Here is a 21,578-nt window from a genome sequence, read left to right as displayed (position 1 = left end):
AATCCGCACTGTTAAAGAGTGAAATGGCGGGCGTGTGCAGCGCATTAGTTGCAGACATACACAATATACCAACGGTATGTGTAATGGGTTGCACAATGTTTGCCGACGTTGCAACAGTTTGCTTAGGTCGATCTAATCGACCCATTTGGTCAGCTTGTTGTTATGTGGTTTTTAAAAGAAAGACACGGCCTTGAAAACACAATCTTGGATGTCATCTTCTACATGTCAACTTGTCCATAATGAGTCCCAAATAGCTATGGCTGGACATTTAAAAACGTTTTTACGTTGTTCAATCTGTAATTTCTTCTCAATTAAAGCAGTTCCTTGAAGTATTGTGCGTCATAATGTAAGCCCAGGGGCTTACAGCTTAGTTACTTAATGAAGTTCTTTTGCACAACAGTGTTCTGTGAAGATCACAGCCCTGTTTCAGAAGCACATTCTCCCTTTTGCTCTTGGAGACATGTCAAGTATTTCATGTTCGTTCCGCATTAATGTTTCAGTTCCTCTACATATTACAAAGCGAGGAGGAGAGTTTAGGGCGTGACACGCCAAAGGAACGCACAGACATGCCTAAAACAATCCATACATGCAAAAATAAACGATTCAGCACAGCTGAGAAAGACGGCAAACAAAGGAAAACAACTGGAAGGCATGAGGGGGAACTCCCAGTGAGAGCGTGTAGGTTAATGCCGACCATTTCTTATTACATAAGCGCAGAGACGGCCCCAACACACAAGGCTGAGGAAAGACTTTGCTAAGCCCTGTGGGAAACACACGTACACATAAACAACCAAAGCCCACGGGGCTGAGTCACATCACTACGCCGGCATATCATGATCAGAAATTAAATGACATTTCACTTTGACATATCTGATCGACCTAAAAATATTCTACCCTGTGAAACGCATTTGTGAACATTGCGATTGACAACCGGCTTCATTTGAGGCCGTTTCTATTTCAAAAAATGTGACCTGTGGTTGACATACAATAGATTTCACTCTCCCATGCATCTGTTGTTGTGTGCCAACAGTGTAATGTAACCTCTGCTTTACCACAAGTGTCTAATCAGCTTTCACAGAAGCCAAAAACATCACCAATTACCACTACGTTTTCAGTCATTCTTACGCAGTCAAACTGATACTGGATTGTGCAAGCAGGGAAAGTTTCAGATGATAAGTTTCACAATTTTAAAAACAGCTCTCCCAGAAGATTGGAAAAGATTCAAATCAAAAGTTTCACCGTCGCCCAGGAAACCAAAGTGTTCCGGAAATAAGCGTATGACGGATCATTCAGAAAGTCGGCTGAAAGAAAAGGCGCTCACCTGTAGTATCTTGACTGCAGATAAGTGGAGCAGACAGCCTTGGAGACGTGGCTGGCCGAGCCGAAGTCGATGACTTTAACTCTGTAGGGCTGCCTGGAGGGGTCCACCAGCATGATGTTCTCTGGCTTCAGGTCAGCGTGGATCAGACCCAAAGATTTGAGCTTCTTCAGGGCTGTTGCCACCTACAAAGAATGACAAAGAATTGATAAATAAGTCATCCAATATGTCACTCTGCATTGCTCAAACTCAAATTAGATGGGTCAGGCCCAAACAGTGCATTGTTCTGAGCAGCTCTCCATCAGAGTTCACACACGTCGGTATATAGTTCTGTAACAGATGCCACTTTACCTGCTGCAGAACAGGCCTTATGATTTTGAGTGGCAGTGGGCTGAACTTGTTCTGTTTAAGGAAGTCATAGAGGTTTTGCTCCAGCATTTCAAACACCAAGCAGGTGTGGCTGCGGTGCTGAAAACACTCCAGAGCCCGCACCACGTTGTGCTCCTCTGCATTCTCACTGCTCAGCCTTGCCAAGATGTCCACCTGAAAGTTCAGGAACAACATTGATGACAGACAGTTTAACACGAAGAAAGATCTAATGCCGTCTATTAGGGATGGGACGATATGCTTTGGTATCACGATTCCAAGGTGCCAATTCGATTTGTATCACGATTCTTGATAATTGCGATTTCTACAAGTATTGCGATTCGATATGATCAGTAATTGCAATTTTCTTCCTCCTTAAAAAACAAACAAGTTGAATCATACACTTCGAGAATGAATGTCATTCCCATAAACAATGCACCTCAGTTGACATTCATTTCAACTGAGACAAAAAGAGCTACTTAACATGTACAGCATTTTTTAAAGTTTACAGTTACAAAATGAATTGAAATGTCCACACAGCACAAATGTGGGCTAGTTTTAACATAACTTAATGTAATGAATTGATGAAGTTTTTCTGGACACGGATATGACGTAAAATAATTTAAAATCATCCCATAAAAATATTGCGATATGTACATGAATTGATTTTTTTCCCCCTACCGCCTGTAAAGATTAGAAAATATGACAAGCAGTTTTTTCTGCTGGTGTAAACTGGTGTAAGCAATTCAGAGCAGCACACACCAGCCGATTTTACTGTTAATCCACAATTTCAGTTTAAACATCGACAATATTTTTGTTCAACTCCAACAAATCCTCACCTCGATCTGTCCCTGACGTGCATATGATGGGTGGTTCTTCAGTATTTTGACAGCCACCACTTCATTCGTTCCCCTCTTCCAGCACTTCACCACCTGGCCAAATGTGCCTCGACCCAGAAACTCCAAAACCTCATAGCTGTTCTTTAAGGAGCACAGAACCTCATGCTGAACTAGCTGATAGTCACCATCTGCTGATCCGGTTCTGGTCACTGTCGCTCCTGCTAAAACCTCCGTACTGCCGTTAGGCCTGACTTCAGTCCCATCGACACCCATTCCAATGCAGGTCAACGCTTCAACCCTGTTGGGCTGGGCAGGCTGCAGCCCTCCACCCCCTACTCTGACAGTGTCTGCGTTGTTCCCAGTGCTCGTCTGCAACATGGCCACAGGGGGAGGAAGTGAAGGTAGAGCAGATACCTCCTCCACTATCTGCATGGTTCTGATGCAGCTGTTCTCCTGCAGTTGTTCCCCACCTTCACCTATCTTCTGTTCACATCTCTGGGTTGCACCTGTGTCAAAAAGGCTGGTGTATCCTCCTCTCAATTGTACTCTTCCGCTTCTGGCCTCTTCTTCCTGTGCTCTCACACGCTCTCTCCTGAGTGTCCCACGGTTCAAACCTCCACCGGATGCAGTTCCGCTACAGTCTCTTCCAAGGCTCCCTTCCTGTGGACCTCTGCTTCGGTCGACAGACTGCTGATCCTGGACCTCAGCTGGACCTTCTCCAAGCCTCTCCCAGCTGACCGTTCTCTGTGTTCCCGCAGTCTGTAATGCCCACTGCTCCGTTTCACCAAGCTGTATCCCCCCGTGAAGTCTTCCTAAATCAGCCCCAGATGAGGACGGGATAACGTTGTTGGGATATGCGATACCGTAGTTGACTCCAATCACATAGGTCTTGGGTGGGGGTCGGTGCTGAAAGGCTCTGCTGGTGTTATTAGTGCGGTGAGCTTCACCTGTGTGTCTGCTGGTACCACTGCTGCTGGTTCCTAAGGCACTTGTTTGATCTGAGTGCAGGTGTGATGGGTAGACCAAGACTTGTGAGGCCATACCTTCAAAACACAGAAAGTAACATTTATTCCTTCAGGTTTTTAGACCTCAAGATTTGGCTAATTTATCAACACGCAGAGATCATTTATTCACATTTTTAAAAAAGTAATGCAACGGAAAAATGTAGCCTAATTTGCTATATGAAAATAAAACACTAATAAAAACTGTGTTAGGGAGGAAAAAAAAAAAAGACATCGTAAAATCTTGCCTGAGCAAATACAAATTTAAGCAATCATGTCACCCTGACTGGAAAAGGGAAGTACCCTACAGTAATAGGAGATGGGGAAAGCCCGATGCATCTCTGGCTTGTCCCCTGCGCACTACACTGGAAGATACGTTTCACACACAGTAAAACCACACAGCAGCAGCAACACAGAGGGAAACCGATACACCACCAAGTGTGATGAGTATGCTGTCCCTCAGCAGGATTTTACTAATAAAACTATGATACTTAAATTACTCTCGACTGATCCCATTAACTAATTAGAGTCTTGCTGTCTGGGAAGCTACTAACTTACTGTTCCGGGACAAAGAATGCAAGTTGTCAGGTTACAAAGCTGCCATGACAACAAAACAACAAACTTAGTTTGGATGGGTTTAAAAAAAAAAAAAAAAAGAAAATCGGAATTAATCAAAAAGATAAAGTAAGGTCAAAAGAGGGCCATTTGTGAGCTAAAGTGGCAGCTGTTTTTGTTTATTATGATCGTAATGGTCCAGCAGAAATGCTGGAACCAAGTGGCTTTTACATAAATATACAACAAAGGCAAAGTCCCCTCTACTTCCAAATTCTGGATGAATGTATAAAAACATAATTTGCATTGAAACAACCTCCAAGATGGATTCTCATTTATACTGCATGGGAGTCAGATAATGATTATTGCAAATATTCAGCAGTTTTGACCCTGTTCATTGAGCTCATTTTGAAGACATCTGTTCAGCTTACCCAGTACTATTAAGTTTTATTGTATTTTTCCAACAAACTCTAATTACAAGAGTGAAACATCAAGAGTGCAGGAACCCGCGCCCTGAACATTTTCATAATACATCGGTTGCCCTCTATTAGAGGATGCAAACAGGGTCAGGGCTGAATGCATCACATCTCTGCACATTTTCCTAATCTGGTGCAATACATCAACATCTGGCTGACGGTTCCAATAAGGCTGATTATCAGCGTCCACAGAGAGCAGCAACATTACTTTCTCAAACATGCTTCAAATGAACTGTAATCATGTTAAATTACTGTAAAGTTAACATCTTGTTCTTTTACTTATATATTTTGGAGTATACAAGCCAGGCTTACAACAAGGATGACTATTATTTGTTGTTTATTTGTCCACTTTTGAGACAGAATTAAGAAAAACTTTCAATTATTTGCAGTTTTCATACCAAATTATAAACCATTCCTTTATCCATAAAGCTTTGTTTTTATCTTCTGTACAAAAAGAAACATACAAAACCACGGCCCCAACCCAGAAATGTGAAGTTTATGTGCTATTCCATAAGTGTTTACATGTCTGCCTCAGTATCTTACGTAGACAAACGGGCCAAAGTTATTCTATCGAGACATTGTAGGAACAAAAAGAGCCTGTGGCTATGTCAATGGTATGCAGCTAGGAATGCAGGTATTTGATTATTTAACTCAGAATACCAAAGATGCGTATACATCAGTATATGTAAGATATACTGCTTTCTAAAGCCACACACGGCTTGAAAGTTTCTGTTACATTATCTTTAAGAAGATTGCTCGTTGCAGCAAGTCATTGCACCACGATAAAAAGCCGCGAGCAGGCAGAGGCAAAGCTCATCAGCCACACTTCTCGAAGGTTTCCAAACACAGCCACAGACTGTGCTTGCTCGGCCTTAAATTCGCTCTGGTGACTCCGGTTTTCAGACTCGATCACATGTCACACATGCACTCAGGAAATTGGATGTCCAAAGCACAAAATTGCATTCAACAATAAGGGCTTGGAGCGAGACGGTAGACTCCCACATTAATAACCTTTAAACACACACACACACAGGCTCAGACAGGCAGAGAGGTGTGCCTGAAAGTCAACATTAGGAGAAACATACCTAATTTCTGAGGAGCAGAGGCGGAGAGCTTTAACAGCCACTGAGCATTAAACAAAGTGCAACAATGAACCGACTACCGGTGAATTTAACAGCCGACGCTGTTAAGGTTAGTCATGACTCTCAGGGAGCAAACTGCAATAGCTCCTTGAAGCATAGTTATATTTTCACACTGCTAAGTGCAGATCAAGTTATGCACGGTCAGACAATTCTTCTCTTCAATCGTCACCCGCAGCTGCAAGCCTGGCAAATATTGATAACTGATGATGCGAGTGACAAAGAATTAATGGCACCACGGCAAAACAGCCACCACCATATGGCTGGTGTGGTGTAAATATGTCACCCTTGCTATGCTTAAAGGACACACGCACAGCCTCAGCTGTTACACCTCCTGCCGACCGAGGTAGCCTGATATCCCCCGGGACGAGGGGATCCATGCCTGAAATGGAGATCCATCTCAGAAGCGTTTGTGTATCAGTGTATGAGTTTTTGCATGCACAGCTGGCCTATCTTTTTTAGTTTATTTTCTTTTTTGAAAAAAATCCTCCACTATTTACTAAAGATCAATCAAAGTGACAGCTAACTTTAGGGAGGTTAGGGGAAGGGTGGAGAGTGTGTGTCTGTGTGTGTGTGTACGTGTGCGCGTCTGTGTACGTGTGGGTTTGGGGGATGGGCAAAACCACGCGAAACACCTGTTGAAACTAATGTTGTGACAGACATTGAGACCTCAATAATCTTTATTTTGTGCTACGTGGAACGGATGTTTACTTATTAAAGTGTCAACTCAAATAACACGACTTTCCTATTTAAACTTACTGTGTAGCAGGCACGTCGAAACAAGCCGTGTTTATGTCTTTTCAATGCAGCGTCTCATAAATTCACAGCAGAAATAGGCAACTATAAAAATCACCACAGAAAAAAAACAAGTGCGCACTCATTTCCCATACCCGAGCAACAATTTTGAGTTAGCTCAAACTGATTAGCTTTAGGTGCTAACACTTAACAAACTGAAGTTAGCAAACAAGCTAGCTGCGAGCGAAGTCCTCTCCACGTTAAAAATGTGAATTAGACAAACACCAGCATATCACAGAAAGTGTATTCGACCCCTAGCTTTTAAAACAAGCTCACGTACCTTCAATAAGACCAGTAATTCACATCACCCAGAGCGTCAAAGAACAGGCTAGCAACGAAGACCCGCAGCACAGTCAAACCCTGCAACGGTGCTGCTGCTGCTGCCATCTTGTTCAACGACGAGGACAGACCGAGCGACTTTTCGCACATTTGAAGCTCTTAATTTCGCAAAAAAAAAGGCTATTACGAAAACCAGCTGTGACCCATGGTTTCGACAACCGTCTCCGGTTTTGCCAAGCGTATGTCTCGCGTCTACCCGAGATGAGGATCCGTATTTCTAAACTTTTGCATGTTAATACGCCTCGTCCCCCGACCGAGATAGCTGGCGGCGGCTAGCTGTTGCTGCTGGTTCGGAAGCTTGTTGCTTCTCCGCATGTGTGGAATGTTGGGGAGGGGAGGAGGAGGAGCACAGAGGCAGTAAAAAGTGCTGGGTGTCTATATATGCCACACTGACACCGACTAAAAACATTTCACTGACTTCCAGGGTAGTTTACAACACCAGATAAATTTAGATGGGCTTGATTTAAACTCTTTCTTATGATGTGTTGTGTTAAAGATTTACTTTACTGCGTTTACTGTTCTATATATTCACCGTCTGAGCTCATTCAAAACATCTTATTTTTGGATTTAGGCAAGGCATCTTTATTTATATAGCGCATTTCATACCACAGGCAACTCAGTGTGCTCTACATAAAGACAAGGCATTTAAAAGAACCGATTCAGGAAATCCTTCCTACAAGCAGCCATCACCATCTTCAACACCTCCCCTCTGGCTGGAAAATAACTTCCACCTCAATAGGCTTGAAGTCTCTCCTAAAAAACAATTAAAAAAATAATAATAATAAAATTAAAAAAAAATACTGTAGATTTGTACATAGCGAATGTGTATTCACTATTTTTATTTATTTTATTTTATTCTATTTTATATTTATTTTATTCTATTCTATTTGCTTGTTATTACTACTTTAATTGTTTTCATATCTTTACTGTATGCTGCTGCAACAAAACAATTTCCCAAATTGGGATTAATAAAGTATTTATCTATCTATCTATCTATCTATCTATCATAAAGCAGCATAAAAACAAGCAATTTAAAGAGAAAAAAAATAGAATAAAAATTAAAAACACAGTTAAAAGCAATCAAAGAAGAGGAGAAAAAGAAAGATATAAACTCAACCATAAGCATACCGAAAGAGAAATGTTTTTAACCTGGATTTAAAAGTGCTTACAGTTGGGGCTGATTTCAGTTCTGCTGGTAGTTTGTTCCAGTTGTGTGCAGCATAACAGCTAAAAGCTGCTTCACCGTGTCTAGTTTGAAACATTTTCCTATATTTATCAGTTGAATTACATTTCAAAATGTTTACCTGTGTGGCATCTCAGCACGCGGAGGTAAAAGTACAGTGTCGGTGTGGATTCTCAGTCATCCTGGTCAAGGTTTAATATTTCAAGTTGTTAGGATTTCAATTCTAAGGTGTTGCATATAAGACCGGCTCCTAAAATGCTTAAAATGAAGTAAAACAACCTCAGATGATTGTCGTTATTCATTTAACAGAAAATAAGCCATGTGAAAAAGTAAGTCCATCCTTTCTGTTTCCACAAGAACTAAGAGGGTAAGTAGCAGCCGAGTGCTTCTAATCAAATTTGGGGGGGGGGGGGGACTTGATTAATCAATCATCAGCAAGTGTGAGCTCCTCTATGAAACCTAAAGTTTGAGCATGAGCATTCAGCTGCGTGTTAACACGATGCCAAAGAGGAAAGACATCAGCAATTATCTTAAAGAAGCAGTTGTTGCTGCCCATCAATCTTGGAAGGGTTATAAGGCCATTTCCAAACTATCTGGAGTCCATCAGTCTACAGAGAGAAAGATTATTCACAAGTGGAACACATTCAAGACAGCTGTCAATCTTCCCAGGAGTGGACGCCCCAGCAAGGTCACCCCAAGGTCAGAAACCCAAGAGCTACATCTCAGACTCTGCAGGCCTCAGTTAGCATGTTAAAGGTTAAAGGTCATGACAGCACAGTTAGAAAAAGACTGAACAAGTATGGCTTGTGTGGAAGGGCTGCAGGAGAAAGCCTCTTCTCTCTAAAAGAACATGGCAGCACAGCTTAGGTTTGCAAAGCTGCATCTGAACAAACCACCAGACTTCTGGAACAATGTCCTTTGGACAGACCAGACCAAAGTGGAGATGTTTGCTCAGAATGCACAGCAGCACGTTTGGAGGAAACCAAACACAGCACATCAGCACAAACACCTCACACCAGCTTTCAAGCACGTATGCAATAAACTGTTGTTCATCTGAAGCTGTATTTACCTCATTTTAAGTGTATCATGTTTTTCATATGACAACATACTACACGTAATAGCTCCTTGGACAAACTGTTAGTCTTTTACAAATCATTTAAAGTTCATTTAAGACTAATTTCTTGTCTCGTTATGTTGCGCTTATTTTGTTTCTAAATGGTTCTTTGTCTATCAGAAACAGATATTCAAGATCTTGATTGCTGTTAACCATACTAATTAAACATGTGCTGTTGTAAACTGTGAATACTGTGTCTCAACCCTTTTTTCCTAATTAACGGCCTCTCTGTAAACTGATTTTTAACCAATCAATAACATTTCATGAGAGAGAAATCTTCAAACTGGGGTTCTGGCTCCACCTACTGTCTCATACGTGTATTACAGGCACACAACTGTGTAAATAATGATGATGCGTCTCTGTAAGCTGTTTTCTTATCATTCTAAGAATATGGCTCAGTCTAACACTGATAGAGAAGACCCTACAAACTCCCCATTACATGTTTTAGACATTTACCTCGTGATAAGTTGGTTCCACCTGTCTATTTGGCATGTTTTTGGACATAAGAAACGTTAGCGTTAAATAGTGCTTTATTGGCTTTATTGGCTTGTTACATGGACTTCCAAAGACAAACGTGAATGCAGCTGATGTAATCAGTTAATACTATTCATTTGGGGAACCGGAGACATAATTCTGATCAATATAACCGTCTTCACACCCCCTTATTTTTAACAGTTAAACATGGAAAAAACTGATCTTTATTGTGGTATATTTTGAGCTGAGTCTGCCAACATCGAGGGCAAAGATCACCGTTGTTTTGGATTCACTTCATGGAATTATGACTTCCTCTTGTTGGGGATATTTATCAATGAAAGAAGTAAGCGTGAAGGCTTTCTGGCTGAGGGTTAGCATGAAGTGTCACAGACGCTCTGTTGTTTATATCATGAAGCTTAAGCAAGAAGTCTAATAGCCTTGCTTAGCATGAAAGCTGGAAGCTCTACATAGCCTCACTGAAGGTTAAAAATGTACCAATTTGTACGTCTGATGTTCGTAAATAAACACATTTACAGAGATGCAGAAACAACTGAATATGAGAGCATTTGGTATCTTTGTATCCTCTGTATTGACCTATAGAAAGAACTGACAGCATGCAGCCTGTTGTTAAGTTCATTCTGTTTTACCTCAGTGCAACGAGTAGCTAAATTGGTATCATAACAGTAAAAGCTGTGGTAAAAAGCTGTGGTGCCATTCATGAATACTTGGCTAAGATTTGTATTTATCTAGTGTTTCCTTGTGGGAATCAGTCCCCCACTAGATTGAATTATATATAATAATTATCCTCAAAATGGTCCTAGATGTGTATTACATGGTTAACAATTGTGTCATTTTGGGTACTTACAAAAAGAAGGTTCCAGACCACAGACACATACCAAGCAAAACTAAATCAATAATAATATTGACAAGCAAATCTTTTACTTTCATTAATGTCACCACATAAACGCAGCATGCATTTGGGGAATTACACAGAGTCGAGTGTGAAGAGCATGTGCATGTCAGGCTTGCACTCAGAACCAACTATTCAAATGCACAGGAAGCTTTTTGGGTGCTAAAATGATCAGATCTGTGTCTACGTTCTTCAAGTGTGCATTCGTGAGATTGCTCTGCACGTATTCAAACTGCTTGGCATTTGTCAGAATCCAAAATGACTCAAAAAAAAACACCGGTGACCATTTTGAGACTAATTTTTCTACATCAGTCTGAAAACTCCCAAGCGGCTGAGACACCTCTGGAACAATTCAGAAATGTTGGATCCATTCCGCTGTTTAAACGCTTAAATATTTAAAAATCAGAAATAAATACACACCACGGATGTTGAGGGACTTCCTGCTCTAAGACACGTGATAAATACAGCCTCTCAGACAAGCTTCTGGTGGTCTGTAAGTTGTGCTAACCATAAGTACTGTTCAGTTATTTATACCACAACACAGGAGTTAAGTTCTGCTGGTAATACTTAATACAAGTTATGCAAAGATGGCTACAGTAAAGGTCACAATTATGTGCTCTGATACTTAACTAAATAAACAACACTGTGAGTAAATGGGAATGGAGTTTGATGACGTCAGTTCAAGGTGCACGTTCTGTGGAGGCGGCTTCTCATCCCGATTCCTCAATTCTTCTCCACATCCAAACCGTTACTAGTGAGGGGAAATTGCGGAGCTACAGACCGTTCTCAGCGCCACCCCTCCAACACATCATGGAGTTTATGTCTCTGTGCTGGAACTCTCCCCTGGCGTCAGTATTTTCTGGAGGATCTTTTGATAGAACGGGGAGAAGACCAGCTTGTTGAAGTTGACGAGCCGACTGAAGCGAACAGCGAGCTCCTGCAGCTCTCTGCTGACCGGAGTCAGGCCTCCTGGGAGAGCAGGGGGGGTCTGGTGTTGAGTCGACTCCAGGGCAGCCAGGAGGTAGCTCTGAATCCGAGAGTCTGCCAGGAGAGAGGAGCTTTTGTTACTGCCAAACAAATAAGCAGAGATGAGAGGGACACGAGACGTACAGCAGGGGACACTGTTCTTACCCATCAGCTTACGGACTGTGTTGTCTGGCTGGGTGACAGCCAAGATTTGACCCTTCAGAGTGCTCGTTCGGTCAGCCGAGAACGGAGAATAGCCGTGCTGACTCAGACACTGGCTAAGGTCAACACACAGTTTCTCCCCGATGGTGGCTAAGGCCTCCTGTGCACCGAAAGACCTTGGGAAGAGCAATAGTTGAGTTTCAAACTTGTCCCAGAATGAAAAGAAAAGTCGTGACTGTGTGACAAACATGGGGAAAGTGTTAGAACACAGTTACTGCAGCTTCAAATAAAGTCAAGAGCCAGGGTGAGACCGCTAAGCTTCACCTCTAAATTTAGTGTGCACGAGCGCACTCCTGGAGTATCTGCTGGGTGCCTGACAGCCTCAGTCCATGAAGACCCTCTGCAGGCCGAGGTTGTTCTTTTTTTAAACTTGGAACAGAGGCTGGTTGTTCTCCTCCAGCTTCCAGTCTTTATGCAGAGCTAAAGTAACTGTTGCCTGGCTCCAAATATGTGCTTAAAGGCATACTGAGCAGTTATTCTTCTCCCCAGCGCTGCAACAGGGAGTTCATTAAATGGTTTTTAGGCTACCATCCACAAAACTTAGCAGCAAAAACCATCAATACGATCATTTATAGCAACACCGTATGGCTTCGGCTTACTGCAAGAATCTATACGACAGCAGGTTGGGACCTTAGATGTAATGATACCTTCGTGTCAGACGCCGTCCGGCAACCTGCCTCCATGCTTTCAGACTCACTGTGCTCGTGATACAACATATCCTCTGTGTATTGCATGCATGGGTAACCGCTGATACTCTTCCATCTGTCCATTACCAACTCTAAGCTCGAGTGCTCTCTCCTTCCAACTAGATTTTTGTACAAACTCTGCTCAAATAACTAATATTATCACTGTTATTATGTGCTAATGTCATGTCTGTGGGGTTTTCCCCATGTTTTTTAGTTCTGTGTTTTATCATGTTTTAGGTTATTTCATGTCTTAGTTAAGTTTTGCCATTGTTTTTCCCCTCAGTCCCCATGTTCTGGTCATTGGTTTCATTCACTTCACCTGTCCATCGTTTCTCAGCTGCACTCCTTTACCAATCACCCTGTTCAGTATTTCGTTTCCAGGGTAGTTTCCTACCCTGATTTCACCATTTCCCTTGTCTTGCCACGCCACGTCGAAAGCTAAGTGCTTTTTCATGTCATGTCTACTCATTTTTTTTTTTTTTTTTGTCAGTCTTGTTCATGTTTTGTTCCCGCCTTGTTTTGACTCTTGTTGTTTTTTAAAATAAACCAAGTTTGCTTTTTACCCCTGGAGTCTGCATCCGTGTCCTGCCAACCCCTAACCAGACAGCAAAAAGAGAAAGAATTTCCCTTTTTACTAAACTCAAGGTCACTGGTTCATTTACACACGGCATTTAAGAAAAATATCGAAGATAGTTTTCTGCTTTAAAGTAATACTATGTAACTTCTCAAAAAGCCCATTATGGAGCTCCCCCTACAGGCTTGGAGGTAATACTGTCGTAAATACAACACCCTTTCGCTTTCACGTTTGTTGACGAACCGGCGAGGAGTCAGAAGGTGCAAGCTATGTCGACCGAGAAGGTAAGAGTAATCAAATGTACCTGGGAGCGTGAGAGGGGTCTATTTGTTTTTGCGGTAGGTGTGCCAGAAAGCAAGTCGAAGTACTTCCGCTCAGCTCCCGGGCCGCTCCAGCAAAGTTACATAGCGCAGTTATTCCAACTCAGACCCCCGAAGGGCATAGGAGACAGGCCAATCGTAATATTAAAACTCATTCTAGCCGCACAATTTTTTTCAAGCTGTTATTTTAAGGTAGAAATGTTACATAGTATTACTTTAATCCTGAAATCTTGAGTTCGTCCTCCACACTTCGACTTTTATCCTTAAACTATTAGCCAGACCATATATTTCCCTAATACTCTACACAGTCTCTGCACAAATGCTGCAGCTGAAAATGTCCCAAAATAAGAACAAATAAAGGAAAAAGAGACTGAAGGAATATTCTGCTCTGTATGCCTTTAGCACATAAACAATGGAAAAAGAAGCAGCTTGTTGAGCCATCAGCCCCATAAAGAAAAACACCCACAACCTGTAGAAATGTGCAACATTAAAGAAAGTTATTTTGGCTGGATTCACTAATTTGTGGGCTGCTGGCCAGAGAGGCAGATGCAACACAGAATATAGCTGAGTGGAAAAGCAAAAGAAAGGGCTAAAATCATCTATTACCTCACCGAAAACCCCCCGAGCCGTTTATGTACCGGCTGGTGAAGCTGGTCCAACACGAGTGGGAAATGTGACATTTTTCCTCCTAAAGTTGCGTTCAGTATGGTTTCAGGTAAAATAATGAGCTAAAAGACAACACCAACACACTTTTACTTCTTCAAATATCCAACATAAAACACAGCAACGCTAGTATTTCTGTTTACCTTGTACTTGTCTACAAGGTGTGTGTGTGTGTTCAGCAATTATTTTCTTGTTTTCCTCAGTGCTAAGTGAAAACCGCTTTGATTAAAAAGTACATTTCTGCAGACGTGAAAGCCAAAACGTTAAGGTAAATGAGGCCGAAACCCTCCATGGTGTCGAGGGGAACTTCAAAGACAAATTTGTTGTAGATTTGTCCCGATTGCATTACATGACATACAGAAATCTAATGGAGATGAGATAAATAAGTGTTGAAACACTTGAAACAAATAAGCTCAAAATGCCCTTGCAATCATATTCAGGGTCACAAACCATGCATGAATAGATTATCGGAGTGGAGAGTGATGAAAAAACACCCCCAGAGATGGCGTTTCATCCCAAAATTCAAACTAATCCCACAGCACCAAACAAATCAAAGCATATGTACTCAGCTGAATGAATGAACACATTACAGGCAAAATGTAACTTCCCAGAGAAAACGGCTCGGCTTTGTTTCAGTCAACAATCGGGCCATTGCGCTCTTGCTCTAATCCTCCTTTGATCATTCACATGGAGAATTATCAGCAGCTGAGAGATCAAAGTCGGCAACTGAAGCTTTATAAAAAAGGACATCCGAGTATTTACAGTTGCACTCAGGAAAAAGTTGTTTGTACTCACAGAGTGTGCATGTCTGCAAGCATGACACTGACAGTGTTTTTCAGGGTCTCCATCAGTCCTGGCAGACCTGAGATGGCCTCTCCTGTTGTATTGTAGACGATGAGGAGCACAGAGGAGAGCAGAACCAACTGCTCGGCCTCCTGCTGCATCTCTTGGAAACGAACCTGATCCATTAACACAGTCTGGAGAGAGAAGAGGGAGTTTGGTTGTTCGGTGAAAAACAAACCAGAGGCAAACAGTGAGGACTGAGAGTTTACCTCCGGGAAGGGGTCTGAAGCGTGGTCCCATCTGAGCAGCCGAAGATATGCCAGATTGTGGACGTTCAGGAGAGTGAGCGATGGCGAGTCCTGCGAGGCCGCGCTACCACTGCCCAAGTCCGCTTCTCTCTGGCTTTTCACAGTCTCTTCAAGCCATTTCTCAGTGTAGTCTAAGGCATCTACAGAAGGAGAGACCATTTTATTCTATTAACACAGCTGGAAGGTCAAAAGAGCCCGAGTGTATATAACACGTTACAGTGCAGGGTCATGATTTACTAAATTGCTGTGCTTTGATTAAATCTTTTGAACATTAGTGATAGTTCACTGTTCGTTATGTGATATCCCGAGTTAGATTTTTTACTATTTCATCTGATCATTTCTTTATATTTTTGCTTCCAAGCAGCCCTGAGTAATAAATCTCCAGGATTTCTGAAGGTCTTTCAGAGTTTTTCTTTGGACGTTGGCTGCTTTTTCACTCATTTTAACTCCAGTCTGATCATTTTCAGAGGAATGTAAGCCACTTAACACTGATATTTCTAGGACAAAACACACACCTACTTCAAGGGATAAACCAGTATTGAGTCTACACACAACAGACAACTTAGCAATTGTATCGTTTTTGTTGCATCTATGAAACAGCAAAGATAACACAGTTTGACAGACAGAAAATAGGAGTGAATCACGTGCACAGGTTGTAGTGTTTAATGCTAAATTTAGTCCAAAATGGCCTCAGACTGCAGTTTCTTTTCCGTCGGTCTCCACTTCAATGCATTTTCAAATCCAGCTTTTATACACAGATGAAAATAGCAGATGATATTCATAGGTTTACTTATTTTGCACATTGCAAATATACACACAGTAATAAGATTTAGTGAACTGCTTCCCGTGATGTTTCTTTTGAGCACAGAGAAGGTAAAAAGAGCCAGAAGAACGCACAAGCCCTAAAACCGTCAAATAAAGTCAAATAATTCTTCTGTGATTGAATTTCAGCTACATTTCTTTCACAAAGCAAGCAAAGGGTTCATAGCTCCACTCTTCAAACCTGTTAGCTCATCAAGGATAGCTTGTTGTCTAACTTGTGGTTTGCAGTGTGTTTAAGTCTGCAGGCGCCAACATGACTACAGTAGAACTCAACACAACATGTCGAGGAGAGATTCCTTACAGGGCTGTTTCACCAGAAACTCCTGGAACTTGTTCCTCTCATACTCAACCGACTGCTGCATGAGATGCGGCCTGATGCTGCTCACGGCAAAGTTAGCCATGTCCACCTTCATCAGGTCCAGGGTGGAGAATATGGCCCTTAATGCAGAGTAGACATAAGTAAAAGAAGTCGACACAGTGGTAGAAAATGTATATCATTACGAAATTGCTGTGTGAGCTGAAGTTTAAAAGTGGGTCTGCTTTTGTATTGAGTAGCTGTTAATCCAATCACTCCCCAACAAACTGACTGCTGCACTGTGATGCAGGGGGATACAATTACATGATCTAAGAATAAACTAAAGCCTGGTACATGCAGAGCTAATAGCATTCTGTCTCTCATCTCGTGGCTTACTTCAGCAGAGGCACCATATCAGTGATCTCCTTCAGCTCATTGATGTCCTTGTCTCTGCAGGGAGCACACAGGGAGCCCATCATCCCAACGATGAACTGGGACAGTCGACCGATGTCGAGAGCTCCGTTTTCAGCCTGCTGCTGGATTAGAGGCAGATCCAGAACCTCCTCGATACGGGAGCGCAGGCGACCATGGCCCGGCATCAAGAAAGACAGCAGTGTCTGGATTAAAAGTAGAGATGAGGGAAGGTAGATAGAAGCCTTAGAGGTCCCTCAGCCTGGACCTCCTCAAATATACAGGATCACATGTGAAGAGACGCCGGCCTATAGAATAAGACCCTAAATTTTAAAAATCACACTTATTTGAGATTCCGACTCAAATGTTTACACATACGATAAAGACAGCTTTTAATCAAGATGTGACTGTTTTGAGATGCACAAAATGGCCTCATCTGCAAGAAATATAAAAAGGAAAATAAAGGATTTTTGTTTTCCCAACATTTTTTACTTTATTTAATCATTCAGACCCATTTAGAGTTAAGGAAGCGTTAAAAAAAAAAAAAAAAAAAAGACATCCTAAAATCCAAACATTGTCTCAAAAGAGCCTTTTAACACCTAAGTTTTCTGAAAAATCTCAAGATGTCGATTTGAACTCAGCTGTCACTGACCACTGAATCATGGCTCAGCCTCAAAAGAATAAGTTTAAATGTGAAATAAAACCATTTGAGAGGTTCAACGTGTTTTTTTTTTTAATTAAGAGATAAACCAGTGCTGTGTTTAACATAACTTAAAAACTGTCAAACACAACACATTCTGCCAGAAAATAGAATTTCTGCAGCAACACGAACCAGTGTTGTGTTTACATATAACAGACAACTGAGCAAAGAAACCATTTTAAATTGAATCTTTAAGTCATCATCATCATTTGTTCCCGTTTCTTTAGTTTCATCTATGAAAAACAGCAAAGATGAAACAGTTCGACAGACAGAAAACAGGATTTCTGCAGCAACAAGGTGATTCCCAAAGAGCTGTTAGCTGAAAACTTGGCATATCTCAGCATGGTGTGCAGTGTGTCCTTAAAACATTTGAGGAAACTGGACAAGTGGAGGACAAAAGAAGAAGTGTCAGGCCTAAAGAACTATCTACAGCAGATGAACAGGATCTGAAAGTGATGTCCTTAAGAAAGAGGAAAAAATCCAGCAAAGCCCTGACACAGGAGCTGAGAGATGCATCTGGACCTTCAGCTGATCCATCTGCTGTTGGCCCAAGCCTCATCAGAAATGGGCTCCATGGAAGGGTGGCTGTCAGGAAGCCGTTCTTAAGGAAGGGAAACAGGGAGAAAAGGCTGAGCTGTGCCAAAGGACACAAGAAGTGGGCTGAAAATCAGTGGCAGCAGGTCTGATGGAGGGATGAATCCTCCCCAGAGCCCGGAGCTCAACATTACTGAAGCAATGTGGGATCATGTTGGCAGAGAACGGAACAAAGGGCAGCCCACATCCAAAGAAGAGCTTTGGGATGTCCTTCAAGAAGCCTGGAGAACTATTCCTGAAGACTCCTTTAAGAAATGTAAGGCCCAAGAATAAGGAACAATAACCGCTCTCTATAAATAAGGAAACCGTGCAGGCATCACGGACGTCTCATATCAAACTGAAATCCACAAAGAGTGTTTTTATTGTCATGTTTTCTACGAGTGTGACCAGTTAAACGACTGATCTGTGTGTTATTGACGAGGAGGCACCAGAGATCCCCAGAAGGGTTTGAGGCAGCACAAAACATCATATCATTTAACCTTCAACATGCGTAAAAACGCAATCTTCGAACCAGCAAAAGCGGATCAGATTAAGGAAATAAACTGATACATTTCCCTGTTTATCAGACAATCAGAACACGTCACCTCTTTAATCTCTGCCAGAAGTTTGATGGCTTGTTCGTATGATGGCGGATCCTCTCTCAGCTGGGCTTCCAAACAGTCCCAGAATGCTTTGTGCATGATCTCCTTCACTTTGCGCTCCAAACTGTGGCAGAACAAAAAGACAGACTCCTGAGTCTGCAGCAACACAGAGCTCACGGTGAGACAAAGCCGGGGAAAAACATTTCAGACCAAATCCTCACCTTCCTTCAGGAAGCTCAGTGGGCTTGACTTGAAAAGCCTGGTTGACCATTATTTCATGAGCCAAAGCCATGTTGGTGACTCCCTTAGCCGTCTCCATCAGCTCCTCCACAGAGACGAACCTGGGCGGGCTGGCTGTGAGAATAAAAACAAGATTTTAATCACACATAATCACGAGACTTCCCGTTGGAGATCAAACAGTGCTCAAGGACAAGAAACTGGGTGAACGCTTACATCCAAACTCTCTGTTCTTTGTCTCAGAAATAATCCAAATCATCGCTAAGAGCATCAACACAGAGTCACAATGTTTCACTAAGATGTTCAATGCCATCATCTGTCAAGTGTAACACTGTGCGTAGCTTATGTTTGAAAAACACCAGTGGGAATAATCATGCGACGGGAGCATTTAGGTTTTCTGCCTATAACAGCAGATTGAAAACAACAATGTGGAAGAGAAAACTTTGGTGGAAGAGTTTTATATGTACCAGAAAAAAAAAGAAAAACTCGGGCCGAGTTGAATGTTGCATCTTAGAGAGGTGTCATCCTTACATACATCCTCCTTAAAGACAGAAGAAGGTAGAACCCATCCAGTCTGTTATGTGTGTTATGAATACAAAGTTCCAAATTCTATAATAACACTATCGAATAATGTAAAAGATTGACATGTAAAGCTAGCTCTGTTGTTGTGCCAAAGGACCAAAATTAGTATGTTTCTATTATTGTTAGTTGGCTGTTTTTCCTCAAGATTCTCCAGCTAAAATGAAAGAAGCCATGAGTGACCAACAGAGCAGATTCAGAAGAGTCTTCTCCTTCCCTCGATGTCACCCTGTAGGCGGTCGGAAAGGAGACACAAACTCTGCCCCTTGTGGTGATAAACCTCTGAAGATAACAGTTATAAAATCCACCTGAAAGGACACAATGCACCGCTTACAGAGATACGCCAAGCTTTCAGCTTTGGAAATCACCTTGTCCGTGTAGAGTGTTTGTCTTTGCACTCTGTGCCAACTTGCACATTAAATGGCAGCATTTCTACATCTTTGTGGTGGACATTTAGTACAGAGGCATCGTCATTGAATGTTTTGTTGCTTTTATCCTTCTCCTATGCATAGGTTTCCTCCTTTGCTATAAAACTGTGTTATCTTTGGGATTTTTCATAGATGCAACTAAAGAAATGGGAGCAAATGATGCGTCTTTGTGACAGGCTGCTGGTAATAAAGTGCCTAAAGTTAAATTTATTTATTTATTTTTACCTTTATTGTTTAATGTACAAATCTGTTTTTATTTATTTAGTTTACTGATGTTTATTATTATTACTTTTATTATTATTTACCCTACTTTTCATACTGTAGATTTGTATATAGCTGATGTTTACTCTCTATTTTTATTCTATTCTATTTTCTTGTTTTTCTGTACGCTGTTGCAACACAATAATTTCCCAAATTGGGATGAATAAAGTACTAATCTAGCTAAAGATTCTATTTAAAACTGGCTCTTTTGCTAAGTTGTCTTTTATGTGTAGACGCAACAGTGGTTCATCCCTTGAGTTGGGAGCCTTTTTTGTGCTTGAATGATTCATAGGTCAGTGTTAGGTGGCCTAGTAGGTGACACATTCCTCTAAAAACTGGACTGTACTGAAAATCAGTGAAAAAGCAGCCAATGTTCAAACAAAAACGTTCATTTTGGGTCTTAATTCCGACCGTGTGTCTGTTTTACATGTTCTGATGAAGAGTTAAAACAACCCTGCTCCTCACCTTGTGGAGTATTCCCTCTGTGAGGGCTCTGAGTATTTGCCCGGACCCTCTTCCTCCCCGTGTCCTCAGAGGCACCCTGCGCCCTCGTCTCCTTCTCCTCCTCGTCTCCTCCACTCTGGAAACGGTCTGTGTCCTTTGGCATGTTGGAGTCTGGAGGATAACAGGTTACAGAGGTGGTTCAAGCCGCCATCTGCACGCATATTTTTCAAGCTACACACGCAGATATGCTACATCTTGAAGCTGTGATCGTTACACGTTGGATTTTCATGTTTTCGTACAAACAGAGGAGGATGTGAAGGGTTTGTTTTTGTGCCGTTCAAATGATGACATCATCACTGGCAGAGGAGGGGGAAGAAGAGTCAAAGCGATGCTAAAGTGGCGAACACGACAGAGGTAAACAGAACCGGTACTGGGTCTGCCTTCAGTCTGTGGTACTGACCTGGGAGCTGAGAGATGACTTATCCAACGATGACGTTATTCAGCTCTTTGTCAACAACAACAAAGCCGGATGACACAGCGACTCCTTTACAACGCGCACATAGCTCAGTTTTCACGGCCACAGATTTATTTACAGCCGCTCACTGCCGGACACCGTCGTCTACCAAAGGGAGGCTTTGTTTCATCCTCGGATGCTTGATTTTGTTGAGGTCGCAGTCCAATTCCTCCAGCGGGTCAGACTCTTCCGGTATTGGGTGGGGCTTAAGTGACGTCAAAGTCGAGTCCCCACCCCCTCCTTCGTACGCACAATTATTAATGCTTCATCTCCACTTAATTAATTTTTTTTATGATGGAAAAGCTTATTTAGGTTGTAATCAGTTATCAATATTTTGGATATATTCACTTAATAAATATCCAATAAATTGATTAGATTAAGCACAATTTTTTCAAAGTGAAAAAGTAAGGCCCCTGAACACAAACGTGTAAAAGGTCATAAAACAGACACCCAGACTAAAAAAAAAAAAAAAGGTACAAAATCCAACACAAATCATGTACCATAGGTTGAAATTCTGGTTGTTGTCAGTTAAAAATGTGTATCTGACCGGTGATTCGCACAGTTTTGAGTCACTCTGTGATCCAACCTTTCAACTCCATTTTTGTTTTTCAGCTCCATCTTTATTTTACAAACCTATTCTCTCCTGGTTTAAAAACTTCATTTGTTAAGATGTTCCATTAAACA

The 21,578-nt window shown here is 41.8% G+C and overlaps 2 protein-coding genes across 5 annotated transcripts in view; both read right to left on the bottom strand.

Moving 5' to 3' along the window:
* Nucleotides 1-7,129, bottom strand: part of hipk3a (homeodomain interacting protein kinase 3a) — a 32,724-nt gene extending 25,595 nt beyond the window's left edge. For all 4 annotated transcript variants that reach the window (XM_075470596.1, XM_075470598.1, XM_075470599.1 and 1 more), the window contains exons 1-4: nt 6,767-7,129; nt 2,524-3,566; nt 1,670-1,861; nt 1,322-1,503 (exon numbers count right to left, since the gene is read on the bottom strand). In XM_075470596.1, coding sequence (XP_075326711.1) covers nt 1,322-1,503; nt 1,670-1,861; nt 2,524-3,564 — 1,415 coding nt within the window. In that variant the 5' untranslated portion in view covers nt 3,565-3,566; nt 6,767-7,129. The remainder of the gene's footprint in view (nt 1-1,321; nt 1,504-1,669; nt 1,862-2,523; nt 3,567-6,766) is intronic.
* Nucleotides 7,130-9,645: 2,516 nt separating this feature from the next.
* On the bottom strand, nt 9,646-21,088 carry tcp11l1 (t-complex 11, testis-specific-like 1). Its single transcript, XM_075470595.1, has 10 exons — nt 20,841-21,088; nt 20,402-20,551; nt 18,653-18,785; nt 18,435-18,555; nt 16,542-16,762; nt 16,152-16,288; nt 14,990-15,168; nt 14,733-14,914; nt 11,638-11,810; nt 9,646-11,547 (listed from the first exon to the last, which is right to left on the bottom strand). The coding sequence occupies exons 2-10, from the start codon at nt 20,541-20,543 to the stop codon at nt 11,324-11,326; spliced, it is 1,512 nt and encodes a 503-aa protein (XP_075326710.1). The 5' UTR covers nt 20,544-20,551; nt 20,841-21,088; the 3' UTR covers nt 9,646-11,323.
* Nucleotides 21,089-21,578: the final 490 nt, after the last annotated feature.

This window comes from Odontesthes bonariensis, chromosome 7 (genome assembly GCF_027942865.1).
Source record: "Odontesthes bonariensis isolate fOdoBon6 chromosome 7, fOdoBon6.hap1, whole genome shotgun sequence".
NCBI lineage: Eukaryota > Metazoa > Chordata > Actinopteri > Atheriniformes > Atherinopsidae > Odontesthes > Odontesthes bonariensis.
Note: the sequence above shows the minus strand (reverse complement) of the source record. Positions and strands in the feature narration are given on the sequence as shown.